Source organism: Apus apus, chromosome 4 (assembly GCF_020740795.1).
Source record: "Apus apus isolate bApuApu2 chromosome 4, bApuApu2.pri.cur, whole genome shotgun sequence".
Lineage (NCBI taxonomy): Eukaryota > Metazoa > Chordata > Aves > Apodiformes > Apodidae > Apus > Apus apus.
In genome coordinates, this window is record NC_067285.1 from 69,564,560 (window position 1) to 69,583,311 (window position 18,752).

An 18,752-nucleotide genomic window follows, 5' to 3' on the forward strand; every position below is an offset into this window, starting at 1 on the left:
GACAAAGACAAGACCAGAATAATATGAATTACAACAGATTGCTTAGAAATCTATTTCAGCCATGTAGGTTTCTGATAATAATCAAAAAGGCTGCTCATAGCTATAATACAGTCTAGCTATTTAATACAGTCATGCCCTAAAACCAGGTTAGGTTCTGTAGAATCAGAGAGAGAAAAATACTTTGAGATGTGTATGTCAAAGCCAATTCACAGAATATCGTGTACAACACTTCATAAAACTACTTGCTTATCTTTTGCCCACTTCTCAGATATTCAGCCAAGGGAGCAATTATTTTTCTATGAAACAGTGGAACTTTACTGGTTTTCTCTCCCTTCTGGCACTCCCAAGTAATTACTATTGCTCTGCTCCACGAGTAGAACGTCTACTGTGCTACAAGGCAAATCACCATTATTGGGTTTTGTTTTGGTTGTTGTTTTGTTTTTATTAAAGAAACACAAGGATTTAATAAACCACTAGTACATTTCTCAGTGTAATCTTTAAAGCCTAAAGCACTTGATACTTCAGCGTAACAGGAGTCTTGCTCATTAAATATTTGTCATCAGGAAAAAATGCCTTACCTTACAGGCCAGTTCTCCAGGGTTCCTGGGAAGACAACCTTCCTTGGCAACTCCATGAGGCACAGGTAACTAGAATAGAAATAGAGGCAAATCAAAGATTTGTTTCAATTCTAAGCACCTGAAAGTCCCACTGCAAGTGAAAGTGGTCAGGTGGTGGAACTATTCAAAGCACCTACTACAGGTAACTAATTTAGAAGTCCAGTGGAAGAAGAAATGCTCCTTTGGAAGGCATTCAGAACAGGACTGCTAGTGATATAAGCTGCTGCACTTTGAGAAACCCAGGTGGTGTCATCTACTTTTAAAAGTGTCTTAGCTACCTAACTGGTATCATACTGTACTATGCATGATGTTCAGCAACACACTGACACAAAAATGTATTCATTTGTCGTGGAGGGCACTGGAAAAACAACCTGGGAGGAAAATGTCATTGGCAGTAACACTTGAGGGCAGAGAATTACTAAGGGATGTGCTACCGAAAAAAACAACCCACCTCATCTACACAGTAACACCACACATTTCTTAACCTAAACAGGCATGGCTAAACCAAAGAGGAAGCAACATGCTTCCCTTATCTCAAAACTGTTCCTAGTATCAACTTAGATACCTCTTTCTTGCTTGCTCCTCTGCCACACCAAGGATCTAAATGGAATAGTGAAGATCAAAGAGAAGGCAACAGAAAACTTCTACTTCATGCAGAATACTGTGTGGTGCAGTTGTGTCGGTGCTGTTTTTTGACATCAGTGCTGGTTTGAGCAGTCACCAGCTCTGGTCACTGACCAGTTTCAAGTGCCTGGAGAAAGACTCTCTCCTTTTTATCTGTAATGTTGAACCATTTATATTTAATATTCCCTATTAACACATGCAATACCAAAAAGCAACATTTTTATAATGAAAAGGGATAGCATCAATAGGACGGAAATACAGGATAAGTGATGTTACATTCCTCACAATTTGCAGGCTTGATTAAGCAAGGTAAGAGACTTTTAAAGTTCTGATGCCTCCCAATTTTTTAAGCATTTTGACATATACAGGGAATAAAACAATATATAAATGCAATTGTTTAGCATCATTTTACATGCTGTAATACAATCAGAACAGGTGACTGTAAAATGAACTCCCCGAAACCAAAAGCTATGCATTGAAGATATATATATATATAAAAATAACACATACACACACAAATACACTTAAATCTATACTTCACATGTATATACTGCTTCTTCCAGCTGTTAGTATTTTCTAAGGAATATCAAGCTGATAGATGCTCTTTGAAAGCCACATCATAGTAACCTACCTTACTGCCTTTTTCACTACTATTTTAACCAGCACTATTTTATAAACAAGTCTCAGATACTCTATTTCAACTCTCACCATGTATTTACTGTAGAGAGGATGACCTGGTTTAGGTCTAGGAGGTAATGCTGGATCTGGAGTTTTAAAGACTTGACTTTTTGCTCTCTTGGGTCCCAATCTGAACTTGCTGGGTTTTTTATCAGGAGCAACGTCAGAAATAGATCGTGGAAGAGCATCCTTCTGGGAGGAAGTCTTGGCTGCAGAGAGTTTTGGTGGAGGTGGCCTTCCAGGAACACCTTTTGGTGGAGGAGGCCGAGCAGGTATTATTTTTCCATCCACAGGCCTAAAAATTGGGCAAAACATCAGATAAATATGCATATTAATAATCCTGTCACCTCATCCTCCAGCACTGCCCTAGCTATAGAGTATGCAGTAAGGAAATGTGTCTCATGATGACCTGGGCTGTAGAGTGTGTAGTATCTGAAGCTCTCCAGGAATATGTGAACCCTTCAGATACTGGGGCTGGACAATAAGTCTTTAGACAGATCGTTCAAACACATATTTTCCAAGTTGCCTCACCACTTATGAACAGCCTGCCAGCTTCCTCAGGAGCCCACTGTGTAAGCTGCCTCACAAAAAAGTTCTTCCAGTGCAGAGCTTTAGTGAAAGCCCTGAAAAGTTCTGCTGATCTAGCTAGTCTTCTGGAATCAGCCTAGCTCATTCCCTGGGATGTAATAGAATCATAGAATGGTTTGGGTTGGAAGGGACCTTACAGATCATCTAGTTCCAACCTGTGAAACACTCAAGTCTCTAGCAATGCAAAAGGTACCACGCACTCCTTAGTGAAAAGTAGTTTAGAAACCAAAAGCAGAGATTACTAAAGTGAAGAGTGGTAATTAAAAAAAAATATATATATATAAAAAAATATCTAAAAATTTCCCCTTACTAAGCATTGATTAAAAAAGCTGCCTGTAAAGTATCTGAGAAGATATTAGTGCTCTACTAATGCTCCTGATAAGAGTTCTCTATTACTTTTTGAGTATAGATGACTTTTTAAATAATAATAAAAAACCACTTCTTTTCAACTTCCAACTCTTTCCTTTCTTGGCCTCATCCTAAGCTAAGTATTTTCAATATTCACACAAGGGGAAATTCTAAGTTAGACTGCTTTAAATCTGGAAACAAACCAATCCATATGTTTGCAAGGCAACTCAGCTAAACCAGAAAACTGTAACAAGCAAATCAGATAATTATTACTGCTTACTCTAAAAAAAATAAAATCCATTTGAGCAGAAGAGTGAAAAGACAAAATGTTTACTGCAGTTTCAGAGAGCCTTGGGAGAATCAGCAATGCTGTTATGCTAAACCGAACAGGGGAAAGTAACAAGCCTATAAGGGGCAATATTATGGTGTCTCCTTGTGAGTACAACTTCATTCTCTCCTGTTAACGAATACTTTTTATTATTGGTAGACTAAGTTTCATAACTGAAAGATTCTCTTGTCCTGACACAACAGAGCAAACTCTAAGTGTTTAAACCCACAGATTTAGAGTGAGATAGCTGCAGTGGGTCAGTTGGCCCATGCCTTTTCTCCCTCCAGTTTGGCTCTGGCATTCAGTGGACCTGAATTTAAGGCAGGTCCAGCTACTTTTGCCTCTGCACCCCTTCTTTCTTGTTGGTTCAAAAGAATAAAAAACTTAAGGTTATCATTGTTTCTGCACCTTTACAGGCATTTTAGATCTGAAGTGAACTGTATAAACTATCCAATGCTTCTGGGTTGGTGCTGGCCCAGCATCTGCCCTTTTCAGGGTGGCAGCATCTGCCACCTCCATTCCTTCACCACTCAAACCCAGCCACAAGTGAAAATACTGTTGATCAAAAGATCAGCAACATGCAGGAGAGGATGTTCTGTGTTCAGCTGTGGGTGGAAAGGTTAAAGATGCAGAAAGGAATGACTGTCAGCAGCCACTGTACATTAGCTGAAGAGCCAAACAGCTGTCCTCCTATAATCTCCCTGTTCATACCAATAATGTACAAACAAGTATTAGTCAGCCAGCAACTTGGTCCTGCCTATTTAAGCATACTACCTACCCAAGCCTATTGAGTTAGGACTGGAGTTGGTAGTGTCTACACTGAGACTAACTAGGCAAACTAACTCAGAAACACCACTTTTTAACTGAGTCATTGAAGAACTGCACTTACCTTGGGGGTAGTACAGGTTCTAGCGGAGGCACTCCACCCTGTTCTGAATGATCCAACTCCTACAAATATTCAAAAGAAAAAAAACCACCATTTATTTAAGCCTAGGCAACAAAAATTATCTTGTTTAAATGATGCATTTTTTACATTAAATTATATCCTACAGACAGGAAAAATAAGAGTTGCTAGAGGTCTGGAAACAAAATAATGAGTATGTGCTGTGTTCTAGCCTTTTAAAGTCTTGTTGGACATGGAGGGTGATGTAAATAACCTGGTTGACTACCTGAATCACAGCTTAAAGTGTGCATTAGTTATGACGAGCCCTCTTTTCCTACTACATGGGAGTCAGGGCTTAAGAGCCAAATTTCGGAGAGTTATAAAAATGTTCAATTTCATTGCCTGTAGGATTTCAACTGCTGCAGTTACATTATCAGTTTTGATTTAACTTTGACAGATGAAACACTTTGAACAGGCTTAAAGCAGAAGACATGACACTGATGTAACTCGCACAGGACAGACAGTGTCTCTTGCAAATAACATTCTCTTTCATTAAAGAAGGCATCGAAGTATGTTTCCAGGAGATCTAATAGATAAACGCTGGTGAATCTTGCTTTGGCAGATGAAGTCATCACTCCTCCCATCTGCCCATTCTGACCCTGTCAGAGATTACTACCCTGTAGCAGAGTCAGTAGAGGGACGCATGTGCCATGTCTGAAGGGCTTGAACCACAGTAATGGATTAATAAGTTACCATCCTTTCTGGCTCCTGCTGTTAGTTTTCATCCCAGTGCCAGAGAGTTCTGCCAACTCCACTGAACAAGCACAGCTGCTTGTGGAACACCATGGTAAATCAGAGTGCTAAATCTGGGCTCGAAAGTATCCTTTTTGAACCAGTAATTTTAAATAGGCCCGAACCATCTTGTTTACTTAATTAGGGATACATGTGCTTGAAACTGGTAAACAGTATCTGTGATTCTCCCACCTAGAAAAATACCTAGATGTGTTTTGTTACAACATTTTGACCCCTGATGAAGTCCCCAAATGAATGATCCTGATTAGAAAGAAAACAAACTTTCAGATGGGGATGTTATCCTCATACCAAAGATTTTCCTCTTCTGTGTGAAAAGGAAGAAATCTGTGCCAACTGCTGCTTATGGCCAATGATTTTTACTGTTGCTGGTCAATCACTTCCACTGACAAACAATACTAGCTTTAGAAGCACAGAAGTTCTTACCTTTTACAGAGATAAGATTTAAATGGTTCAGTGGATTTGATGCAGTCTTTTTCTTTATGCTTCAGAGGATTTTTTTACACATGCCTGTCACAATAACCCAGATGACATTGTAGAAGTTTTGGGGTTGCATTGTATAAAATGCTATTTAATGTCTTTTATTGGAAATTATTTTTTCAGCATTATCCAGAAAAGATGGGACATCTATGAATAGCCTCTTCAGTCATGACATTTAAAAACCCCTTCATCTTATTAGCAGAGGTAGCCACAAAGACATTTCTTGGCAAGCGTCCATCTAGTGAGGGTTTTTTATTTTATCTTTTTACTGCCTGTGGTTTCCACAAGATCCTCGGCCATTCTTGCCATCACAGCACTCAATATATGGAAATTCTACTGTCATTTTCTAGTTTGATTCCATTCACTTTTGTAACTTTGTGTCAATGGGCATATGGGGATACACAGCTACAATGTCAACCATTACTATGTGCTCAGGAGCAGAGCCTTACTTTCCAAAATAGCTGGTTCTACCCAGGCTCTGACAGGACCAGCAGAAAACAACTAGAAGGGAAAAGCTGAAGAAAGCAAGTTTCATTAATCTACAAGGAAAGTTTTCTCTGCCTGGAAATCTGGACAGACACCAAGAGATACCAAGAGGTACACACACCCAAGAGCTTTTAAAACTAAATTGTAGAATATCCTGATCCCAGCTGCTAAATACATAAAATTGAAGATAGATGTGATCAAAGTTTAGTAAAAGCAACTAAGTGCTTTTCAGAATGGACGGCAGTCTAAATGACCTAATTAAATTAGAGGATGCAATTAAAAGAAAAAAGCCTTACATTTCTGTGTAGTCCTTTCATTTGCAGGTCCTTCATGTAACTTACTTTACAAATGGTTGAGAGTCACAAGAGATCTATTAACCAAAGCAGACGAAGTCTTAATACAGGAAAACAGTTCTGACTTACCACTTTTTTTACTAGGTCAGCACTGCTGGGCTTTCCCACTGTGATATCAGAGGTGTTCCCAATAGGCTTTTCAGCAGGAAGTGGAGGAGGGCTGTGTGGGACTTCACTTAAAGCTGTAAAAAAACCCAAAAGTTCCCAAATAAAAGTCTAATTAACAGCTTCTTGACATAGACCAACAATAGCCCAGGGCATCCACACTGGTTTGGGACATTTTCTTGGTGAACCCAACTTCCTCCTCAAAGTCAGAGCAGCCAGTGGGCAGGACCACTTAAAGGCTAGTAAAGATAAAAGGGACATGAAGGAAATATTGCAGCTCTGAGGCTCACTTCAGGAATACTTCTCATCCTGCATAATGGATGTTCACTTTATTCTCAGGACACCAGCAAGTTATTATAGAGTTTCAGGGATTCAGCTGCAATTCTTGCTGGTATAATATTAGATGAGTAGAAGAGTTTCTACCCCTGGGAATGTCAGACTCATTACTGGATACCCTGAAACACCATCACCATCTCCCAGCTACATTTCTAAACTGGCTCACTTTTTTTCAGCTGTCAGCTCCTGGAATATCCTTCAGCCTGGAAAACAGCTGAGGGTTATTTCAAGTAACCCTGAAAGATCAGGAGACTTGGATGGAAGAATCTCCAGAAAGGTAAAGGCAATAAAAGAAACTGTTGCCTGCTACAAAATTCAGGGTGACAGAAAGAAAACACAGATAGAAGCTCCCCAGTAGTCTTTAAGGATCTAAGCAAATTTAGGACATGGAAGAGGAAACAGTACAGGCTCTTGCTATGGAAAAGTGATCATGACATCAGTCTTAAAGAACACAAAAAACTGCTAATTAGACGTTATTTGCCTTCAGCATGTCTGCCACTGAATCCTGGGAAGCACTTGCACAGGTTTTGCCAGCATATCTACCCATCATTTTGTCTTTATATAATGGAACTTTGACATCTGTTTTGCAATGTATTTGTATACCAGGAAAATTAATTTCATACAAAGAACAGCAGACACTTAAGCTCTACTGATTTGCAGCCAGCCTTGGAGTTCTATAAAAGTATGCATAGATAGCCAGGACATCTATAAACTGATGACAAAAAAGAGGAGAGATTCTATCCAAATAAAATCTTTCAGTTGCTCATTTCATGAAAAGTACTCTCAACAAGCAAACACACAGGAAGAAGAGTTGTTTTTAACACCTCAGATGCATTACTCTGATTTAAAATGCTGGTGTGATGTTTAAAAATGGATCAGTTCAAGGATAAATCCCTTAGTCTTAGGAGCAAGTCACAGTTATCGTTTTGGCAGTGACTGAGCACAGGGAAAAGAAGTTATCAACATTCATCACTCTTCTAAGCTAATATGATGGATGAAAAATAAAAACAATACCTGATAGTAACTGGAAGAGAAATCTTCTCTTATCATACTTCACTGATATATAAAAAGCACGAGAGATTTATTTATTCACACCACTTCAAATCTTGATGTATACACAGATGGTCTCATTTCCCTGCTTTTACTCTTTATAAGACCAAAATTAAAGGAACTAAAGAAAGAATAAAACAAATTCATGAACTAGAAGGCAGGTGTTATTTTCAGTGATTTCTAAGTGCAATAACTGAAGTGGAAATTCAATGCTTCCTTTCTAATCACAGCTCGAAAAAAATGGTACTGCTAAATAAGTGCTTCACAGGAGTTTAAATCCTCAAGTATCCAGCTCTGTCTCCGATTTGGTAGTGCTGGGTATGAGGGTTTTGTTTGTTTATCAAGTTTTTTCTTTTTGGTTTGTGACTCTTGAAAAGGTAGAGGCTACTGTATCTGTGTTAGACCTTGGCGTAGTTATATTTTTCTCACACTTTTAACAGCTTACATTTCTGCAGCAGCTCCTATCTGACAAAAGGCTACTCTGCTTTCTTGGAACCTGCCAGCCAAAGCCACCCAGAAAGCAGTCAGTCCTTCACACAGCCCTGACAATTGTAGCGAAGTACACTATGACCTGCAGTCTCCTGTGCAATTGCCACTAGAGAGCAGCAAGGGACCAGTTATCTACAGGTTCTAAAGATAATTCAACTCAGGGAATAAAAAGGAAAAAAAAAGGTTGTTTTTTTTAAAAAAAACACAACAAAACCAAACCAAACCAAAATAAAAAATACAAAAAAAGCCAACCAGAAATTACAATTTATTTTGTGAAGAAAAATTATGTCCTGGGTTCTTTACAGTAGTTTGTAAGCAAATTCTTCTAACTGAAAAAACCTTGTATTTATGGCCAAGTATTAGCAGAAAGAATTTTCCTCATAGCTTTATCTTCCATCTTCCCTGCATTTTTAATAATTTCCACTGCTTTTATCACACATGCAGAGGAAAAGAAAACATAGTATTTTAGCACTGAGGTGATGGTGGTGGGAAAAGGGAACTGGGGATGTAATGGGATAATGTCTAATGAGAAAAGCCATCTGGACATCTAGTTGCTACGAGTTGGCTCTACACTTACTCCGTGTAGTAAAGTATGATTTTGAAATATGAGTTTTAAGAGCTATCTTGTGACTTTTCTTGCTAAGATTTGAGGATAAAATACATGGCTAAACAGAAGCAAGTATGTACTCCAGCAAAGATCAATACAAAGACCTTGTGGCTCTCTGATAAATTTCCACTCTGAGATACTGTCGGTGTCATTTGTAAACCTGTACAGGGTTAGAAGTGGAAGGCATGAGGAACAGAGTAACAGTCAGAAAACTATAGTCAAGACCTTGACACAAAATTGAACACATCAGGTTTTTGCACCAATGTTCTTGCATGCCTTTCTCACTTCCTCAACTGCAACCAAAACACTATTGCTTAAATGGCAACAGATTTCAAATCGATCAACGGTCAAGGAAACTTTTTGATGTAAGTTGTGAAAACTGCTTACATCCCAATTAGGCTGTGTTTGAAACAGTTTAATACATTAATGTAATCCCTTTGACAAGTGGGGGCACTGCTTCCAGGATTCTTGGAAGCAGTATTAAAATATCCTCAGTTGATGTCAGAACAGGTGTCAATATGACCAAAGGTACAGCTCACTGATGTGGTTTAGCTGACAAAACAAGCTTGCTTCTGCTGAAAGGGTCTCCTTCAGCTCTTCCCTGCCAGCCTTTAGATGCCCCCCCATACACCATTTAATCTCTGATATACATTAGGGAACATGACTCCTGCCTATTTTTCCCTCTCACCAGAGCCCTTCGGTTGGCTCTCTGTCTTGTCAAACTGTGCCACAGGATTCCTTTAGCAGCTGATATAGCTAGTAAACAGCAACTCAATTAGTAAATGGTACATTCCAGTTAAAATAATTTTCTGATAAGAGATTTCTCAGGCAATATGGAAGAACTTACATTTCCCAGGTTTAGCTGGGATTCGGATCACAGTGGGTTTCCGGGCTACAGCTGGTTGAGCTGTCTGTTCCTTTCCAGGTTCACTTTTGGTGAGGAACTGAAATGGATCTAAGAGGAAAAAAAAAAAACAAACAGACATGCTTAATATGTATTTGTTGAACACAAATCTCTCTATGTATTGCTTTCATTATTAAGGTCACTTATATTTCACACCAAATAAAGTAATAAAAAGAAAATACAAACGAGGCTGATGCAAATTGCACACTCAGCTCTTTGTACATCTGCATTCATAGTTGACTTAACATAAACATGCTCCAGATGCCTTCTGGGATTATATAAGCCACTGAACAAGAAGAACTGCATAGCTTGGTAATAGGAACCTGAAATCAGGATGGCTTTAGGGAAACATTTTGAAAGCAGTTGTTCTAATACGCAGACATAGCTGTGAACTCATTAGCTAAAAAGTTTTAATCAATAAAATCTTGCCAAAGCTAAACAATCAGCACTGCAACAGATAAAATGCCTACAGAAACAAAACAAAGCAAAGCATAAACATTACTGATTACAAAATGCCTTTGCTCTAGAGCAACTAATTCCCTGGAATATTCATCATCATTTTGTTGATTATAAACCTGGTGTCATGGGGGAGGCTGGTTCAGACCAAGGGCTGAAGTTGTTCCTGAGCTCTGTCCCTGCCTGCATCGCTCATGCCTCCACAAGCCTGTCCAATCACTCCATTGGAAAGACAGGAGCAATATTTTCTGTGCTTCAGAAACTTAAACACTGGTCTTTTATTAATAGGCATGGGAACATATGTGTATGTAGAAAGCAGCTGTAAAAATACTTGTACATAAATAAAATCCAAATCAATGGGTTCTTTCTCACGTACACCTGCATGTCAAAGTGCTATACTTCACTTATACCTCTTCTCTGTTACTGCTACTTTTTTCTCTGATATTACCAAAAACTGCAGTAAAGTGGCAACACTTAACGGTATCATAAACGTGTAAAGTAGAAACTGGAGAAGCACTCTGGACAAAAAATTCTCTGTGACACATATAGCCCCAACAACCAAGTTTGATCTCCTCTGGTGGCCTTTTGAGATGTGTAGGCTCAATGAGATGTTATTTATGGACTGTCAGAGTCTCAGAGAGGAAGCATGCTGGGCATCTCTTTACATTCTTCAGGAGTTCACATAAAAACATACCTTTTCCCAAAACTACTGCCACACTTTGCTGACAGAGTTGGAAGTTCTGTATTTGAAAAAAAAATTCTACCTTCAACACTTATAAAAAAAACAATTTTAAAATTATGTAATATGAACTCATTCTTTCTTACAGAGGATTTTGGGTAGTGTAACACACTGCAGTTTACCAAGACACTACAAATCAGTGTCTGGGAATATATGGAAGATTTAAAAAAATCCAGAAATACTGTATTTATTTATGAACAACCTCATTAAAACCTTTTAGCATTTTAATTTTGAAAGCCTTGGCATTTTTAGAGAGAGAGGAATAAGACTAAGTACCTCAAGCTCTGCTGTTTCGCTGTTGTTGTTTGTCCACCAAAAACAGGCCCAAAGTAATTTCAGTGAGAGAAAAGACTGTGTAATATTGAGCTGCTGAATTACAGCATAAGAAACTGCCCTCCCACACACACACAACTCGGTGGTCACAGCTCTTGCTGCCTCTGCTGCTACTTCTTGCCAGGGGCTTTTGCCTGCACCCAGCAGCCCACTCTGCCTGTGTCCCCAGCTCCTCTCCCCAGCTCCTGCTGCTGATCTGTGCTGCTGGCACGTGGCTGTAGCAACAGGGGGGAAAACATGCTGCAGGGCCTGGGTCCACCCCCCAGTTAGCCCCTTGCTCAAGGCTCTCTTTGCAGGCAGATCCGTCATGTACAGGTGTGCCACAGGGGTCAGTGCCATGGTCTCCCTCAAAGTCAGGTCACCTACCTGCCTACAGGCTCCCCAGAAACCTGCCTGACAACTTCATGTCACAGTTCAGTCATGAATCAAAGGACATCAGTTCCTTCTGTCAGGGTTCCTTGTACAACAGCTTTGAATGGACACTTCAGGTAGAAAAGATCACAACAGGTCAACAATTCATCTCCAGCAAAAGGTATACAGGGTATAGGTAAAAATAAGCTGTGCTCCCATCTAGGCAGAAGATGGCTCCATCACATCATGCCCAAAGACACTGGTGCATCCAGAAACCAGGTCTTTTCCCCTTAGAAAGTAAGGTAAGTTACTTAGAAAGTAAGTGTAAAACTAACACATGGTTTAAGTTATGGAATAGCACTGATCAGTAAAATGTTGAGGTCTCTTCTGCATCAGAGCAAGGGTTTTTCTAGAGGATTTAAGAACATAGACCATAAGAGGAGTGCAAGTACAGTCTTACAATAAACAAAAATCCCACTCTTAGAGGAAGCCTCCAGTCATCCTTTTTTTTTATTACTTTATACTTATGTGCTAGTCACTCTGCTAACATTTGAATTGCATTTTAAAAAGATTTATCTAAACTTCACTCTCACTGTATTCAGAGTGACTTTACTGCAGCTGAAAAAATAAATTCAAAACCAGGCTTTCTTCTCTCTTCCAGTTATCTGGTAACTCTACAACAGATCATAGAACCATGGTCTCAGGTCCAACCATCAACCCAACAACACCATGTCCATTACACCATGTCCAGAAGTGGGTTTTGTCGCACATTTTTTTAACACCTCCAGGGATGGTGACTCCACCACTTCCCTGGGCAGCCTATTCCAATGCTTCACCAAATTTGAGGGGAATCCTCAAATTTGAAGATAATCTTCCAGATTTGAGGAGTGACCCTGGCAAGCCAGCAGGGCTGCAGGGTCAGAAATCTGCACTGGCCCATTAGGAAGCTGGAGACACAAGGTGAGCAGAGGAAAGGTGAGCAGGGCTCTCATGGGCTCCTTCATACAGCAGGGCCATAGTGAACATGCTGGCACACAGAGAACCTCTCAAGGTAAGGTTCTGCAGAGGTTAAGGAAGTTCTGCATGGACAATGAGGAAATAATTTTTCAAAGCCTCCATCTTATAAAACTATAGACATCAGAGTACCAAGTGGAAATGCTTTAAACACCAAAAAGAATCACAGATCTGTATTCTTGTAAATTTCTGGGAGGTTAAAAATTGTACAAAATTACGGTTTGTCAGCTGTTAATCATTGCTATGCATATAAATGGTTTTCTCAACCATTCAACAGTTGGCAGAGGTCGCTAAATTAATAAATGTGAGAAGTAATTTTTAAGTCTGAGAAAAGTAATTTCTAAGGCTGAGAAAACCATCTGAGGAACCTTAGTTTTTCACTCATTATCTTATGTTTAATGATACTGTTGTCACCTCATAATTAGTTTAAAACTCATTACCTTGTTTGTGTTATTCCATTCCCCTGTGTTGGGTTTGCAGCAGAAATTGGTTGAGTAAATGACTGTGCTGCTTCGTGCAATGGGACTGACAACATATCAAATTTTTATGTTGTTTAACAACAATCGGGCATCGTTTGAGCATAATTCATGGAGGTGTGAAAATGGAATTGTTAATATACTCATTTAAAACTTCTCAGCTCAAGGAAATTAATCTGCAAGGCATATTTCATAGCACATATCAACACACTTCTATCGATTTTTTTTTATATATTAAACTTTTGCAATGATGCTTAAAGCCTGTGTCTTCCTTAGACTCACTTTTCTATGGCTTCCGTTTCAGCTGTTTATGTGGTAACATATATTACTGTGTTTGTTCACAGGAAAGACAAATGAAATCTGTGTATCCAAATACACTGTATATAATACCTTTCTTTTACCAGTTTAGGAGAGACAGCTTTTTTTCTCCCACTCTCATTTACCATCCCTGTTTAAAATAAAAAATTAGGAGGTTACAGAACAACACCAGGTTTTGCACATGTGAGCAGGACAGATGGGTATCTTTCTGAAACATTTATTGGCAGGCTTTATGTAGGTGGTTTTAAGATAATAACAGATATCTCAGCAGCAACAAGGGAAATCTCCAAATAAATCAGATATGGAAAGCTGAAAGTACCAAATGTTATTAGCTGCTGTGGAGATGCTCAGTCCTGCAAGAAGTACTCTTGGGACACATGAGAACAACGTAGTACAAAGGGTGTTGATGCTGACGTTACGACAGCTGCCACTACAGAAGTATGCAACTGTATCTACTTTCAATTTTTAATTAAAAAAACCCCCACTAAATAATTGGTGAAACATGAGGCTCACATGTTCTCCTTACACAGAACAGTGTTGTTCCCAGGGTCTCACAGGAACAGAGAAGAGAACCAAACCTCATCAACAAATGGATTTATAAAAGGCTAGCCCCATGAAAACACACTGGTGTTTGTGGAAGCATGCTTAACCAAAATCTGGGGGAAGATTTTAAAGAACAGATTCCTCCTAGTAATATAGCTGGAGATTCTATGGAAACCTGACAAATAACATGCCAAAGTGGAATGGGGTCCGTGCTCAAGTAACACTGTGAAATGCTGCAACCGAGAGTCTAAACCTCAACCTATTTACAACTCTGAATAGACAAACTATTAGACAGGTATCCTACCTGAATTCCAGCATCAGTGATTTTTCAGCACCAAAACTAACGGGTCACTGTTTTTAGAAATGGCACTTCTGACCCAGAGACAATAATACGGTCTACACCACCTTTCTCAAAATATGCAATTTGCAGCTCTCTCTGCATAGAAAATTGCCATGCTCTGTTCATGACCATGCCTTTCAATAGGCTGGGAAATTAAAAAAGAAAAAGGAAAAGAAAAAGATGGATAATGGGATGCAGGCTCTTTCAGGATGTAATTTGTGCACAACCAGAAAGCAACCTCAGGTGAAACTCAGGCTTCTCAGCATTCTCCTAACACTAGAAGAATAGACCAGGTCACTCAATTAGGAGGAATAAAGTATTGAGGAGCAAACTTTGTACGGCTTCAGGTTTAAAATATAGAGCAGAGACAAGCAAATCTTCTATAATAATATTCTAGACTTTCTTTCTCCTGTTACACAGATGTTTCTCAGGACTAGCCCAGCTATTTTGGTAGATGCTCTGGATGGGCTGTGTGGTCCCTTCTTCCTTCAAAGATTTATAGTTTATCAGGCCAAGGAGATTTGCTTTACCACATTTAATCAAATGGGTACGTGAGTGGGCTGGCAAAAATCTCTTATATGTAGCAATGTTTACATATAAGTAGCTGTTCCAATGTGGTTGCCAAAGAATTAGTTTTATTTCTGCACCTGCTTATGCTGTTTTATCAAAACCACAGAACACCAGAGCAAGCACGTAGTAATTTCAGAAAGTTTTATCTTTAGGATTATCTTTCCTCCCAGAAACTTTATGTCCAGATGCCAAAACAGGAATTTCAAACTTCTCACACATTAACAAGATATTTTTTTTTTTTAATAATTGTACTAAGACGGCAAGATGGAAAGAATTTATCCAGAAACATTTATTGCTACTCAGAGCAGAGAAAATGTAGTAAACAACCTGCATAGGTTTTAGGTATTGCTCCCTGTTCATCGCTGACATCAGATGGATCACCACAAAAAGCAAGGCAACTCAAGGCCAGTGATCACCATTTTTGAGGAATGAGTCCAAGCCAAATAATAAACGAGGTTTACAGGATGCATGTAAGATGTGGAGTTTACAGAAGGAGCCTAGTCATCAGTATGACAAAAGTGCACAAAGTCAAAGAATTATGTAGATCTTTATATTCTCTGGAAAGTATAGGAAATAAAATTGCTGAGAGACAAAACAGAAGATCCAACCCAAACGTACTTGTTGAAAATGCAAAATGTCCTTAACTGAGCAATGAAATACCTCATCCACAGTGTTGGAAAGTTGGAGAACAGATAAAATAAAATCAACTGCTAGAATAGCAAAATTTATTGGGCGATTGTAACACGTAATGGCAATTCGAGCTTTTATGAGGTGGAAAACTGCAGTGTTACATTGTACACAGCAGCAGATACAAATAGACCGTTTCTGAGCTTTCAGCACGTCATTCTAAAACTGCAGGAATGCCCACACTTAGCACTTGTATCTCCAAGTACAAACATTTGGTCCACTGCTAGCTTGTCTGTACTAGCAAAGGTGATAGTAATTACACCACCTTTGGCACAAAAGGACTGCTTATACCAGCATGAGTTATTATGTGAGAGTTTGGAGGCTATTCCTACATAATTAATCTATTTTGCTAGTTGAAGTAAGATTAGGACTGTTTAGATTGCAGGAGCCTACACCAGGAGGTCTCTAATCCAACATCCTGCCCAGAACAGGTCAGTCATGAGGTCATGTTTTAGAAATTAGTTGCATAACCTGCATCAAAAACTGGATGCTATAAGGTACTTGGACATGGAGCAGGCAGCAAAAAAAACAACCCCCAAAATTACCCTGGAAATGAAGAAACACAGCCTTGTCCACTCTTGCCAGATGAATGAATGTTTGTTCATTGGCAAGAGATTCAAGTCCCCCAAAACAGGCAAGCTGGAAATCTCCAAAGCAGAGGATCGGTGATGGAAAGCAGTAAGGCATACAACATCTTTTAATGAAAATGTGAAGGACAAGAGAATTTATAGTGTTGTTTAAAACACTTATCTACTCTCTTGCAACAATATTTTTTAATTATTATTTCTTTTTAAATACTCCTTTAAAATAAGCATTTTGTTGCTCCTGGACAATCTCTCTGATCAAAGGGTATCTGCATTTTAAGTGTTATTGTAAAATAAAGAGAGTTAATAATCAGAGAAGACAGTTATTATTAAAAGCAATGTGTACTTGTGTGTTACCACTTAACAGTACCCATAGACATGAAACTCAAACACAAATTAAATTGCATGTGACAACCTAAAGAGCTCCTCTATTACACAGCTGTGATTTAAAACTGTTTGTTTCCTGAAACTCTCTATAAGGCTCTCTCCTGTGGTAACAGCAGAGTCACTTCTTAGTTCTGATGGCTCCAATTTAGGTTTACTAAATATCTGGAGTGTTTGAAAACTTAATGGATGCTTGTTACCAATTCTGCTGGAGATTGCCAAACTTACAGCAAAACCAACAGGATGCAGCACAGATCCACATCTCCACTACTCCACCCCACAGCAGCATGTCTTCAGGTAAATCTGGTTTTATCAAGGGTTTTAGCTAAATAGCAGATTAAAATGGATGAGACAGCTCACTTTTCTGGTGATGATACTTTTGTCAGTAAATAAAAAAAGGAGACAGGTAACTTTAAAATATCCACAACAAGAGGCACCGTAAGTAACACAGCAGAACCCTAAGAAAGGCTTCATTATTTTGAAGATGCAATATTTCAGTTCTTTTTTTTTTTCTTTTCTTTTCCTTCCTGAGGAAGAAATTAAAAGCAAGCAGCTGGGCAATATAACCACAGCAGACAATTTGGAGTTGCTTAAGCAGCAGTTTTTCTGAATTGACTACAATGTCACAAAAATGTCACCATTCGTGCCAGAAGAAGGAACAATACATATAAATGGATAGTAGGAGGGGTTTGGTTGGGACTTTTTTGGCCATACAGGCAGAAACAAACTTTCATACTGCAATGAAGCAGACAGGCAGACAGACAGATAGATTGATAAAACAGTTAAGAAATGCAGTAGTTGCATTACTGTTAGAATTGAAATACACTAATAGAATGAAGATACGAAAAGAAAGAGCTGCCTCCTGCTGGTAAGGTAAGGCTCCCTCTGAACTACTTTTCAAAGCATTTGGTTTAAACTGAGTTCTGATATATCAGGTAAAGAGCAATCAGTGAATTATATGTTATTTTAGAAAGAGAGAAGATAAGAGAGAAGAGGAGCTCTCCACACACAAAAAGGAATGAAAACATTCTAGCAAGATTACCTCCAAGTTTTAATTGAAATATATGCTTTAAATGCACTGTTACTTTTTATGTCTTTGTCCAAAATAAACATTCTCAGAATATTGAGAAAGCAGGCACATTAGATTCTCTAACTTAGTAACTAATACAAGTTGTGGGCAAAATCATGGATGTTCTGAAACCACGGAATCCGCACTCAGTTGAACTTGTACTAGGATTTCATTTCTTAATAAAAACAGATTAGTGAGAAAAGAGCCCACCTGACAGATTACCAGAACTTTTAAATTTCAGGGACAGCACAAATCCCTGATATCAGCTTTAAGAAAAATATAAAAGTACCCTAGATTATCTAAAATATCACCACTGTCATCATAGTATTAGCACTTCAAGATTTAGAGTCCCAAGCAGATGCCTTCACATTCTAAATAACTGAATTGAACAGCAGTGATTTCATAAGGACACAAATGGCTTTGAACATTATCTCTAGTCTTCGAGTCCAAAATTATGCCACTTAAAACTGGCATCAATTTTGGCTGCTGATAAAAGGAGCAGTTCTACAGATTTGTCATTCCTGACTTCTCCTTTCTAGCACTTCCCTTGGGCCAGCATCAGAGACATGAGTTGGATGTAAGATTCTGCCACAGTTCAGAATCTCAGAGCTGTACAGCTTCCAGAGCTCCCACTGACTTCAAATGGTGGAGTCGATGCTGAAAGCTTTGAAAGGGATCTTCGTACCCAGAGTCTCTATTTGCACCAGAAGAACAGCTTCCCCTCTTGATATAGGTTGGACAAAGATAAAATCATTAATGTTTGGTTAAGGGCAAGTTCTCTCTACTAACAGCTGTGCTGTTGGAGATGTTGTCAAGCACTGATGAACCCCATGGGACTGCCTGAGGTAAACTTGAAAGGAAATAATCCAGCTAGCTTTGGTAGTTCTAAACTACCAGATAAATACTGATGGTTAAAACTGGTGAAACTATGAGCCTGTTTGTTGCCAACTCTGTTCATCTTAGTACATAAATAATATTCAAATATCTTTCACTACTGTGGAGATGGCAGCCTTCTGTTAGAGCAAGCTGATGTCTCCTGTCAGTCAACTGCATTGCTGTGGAGACTCTGAATTTGTTTTGTGTGGTTCACTTTTTCAATTCACACACTCACTTCAACTTCTGTGCCCTCCCCACCACCAACTGAACACTTTGCCTTCTTCCTTTGGCATCAGGTGTGAGCAGCAGCAGCAGCAATTGATTTG

The 18,752-nt window shown here is 38.9% G+C and overlaps 1 protein-coding gene across 3 annotated transcripts in view; it reads right to left on the minus strand.

Moving 5' to 3' along the window:
* Positions 1 to 18,752, minus strand: part of SH3D19 (SH3 domain containing 19) — an 83,135-nt gene that overhangs the window by 12,244 nt on the left and 52,139 nt on the right. For all 3 annotated transcript variants that reach the window (XM_051616952.1, XM_051616953.1, XM_051616954.1), the window contains exons 8-12: positions 9,630 to 9,737; positions 6,265 to 6,377; positions 4,073 to 4,131; positions 1,950 to 2,214; positions 579 to 647 (exon numbers count right to left, since the gene is read on the minus strand). In XM_051616952.1, the coding sequence (XP_051472912.1) occupies positions 579 to 647; positions 1,950 to 2,214; positions 4,073 to 4,131; positions 6,265 to 6,377; positions 9,630 to 9,737 (614 nt within the window). The remainder of the gene's footprint in view (positions 1 to 578; positions 648 to 1,949; positions 2,215 to 4,072; positions 4,132 to 6,264; positions 6,378 to 9,629; positions 9,738 to 18,752) is intronic.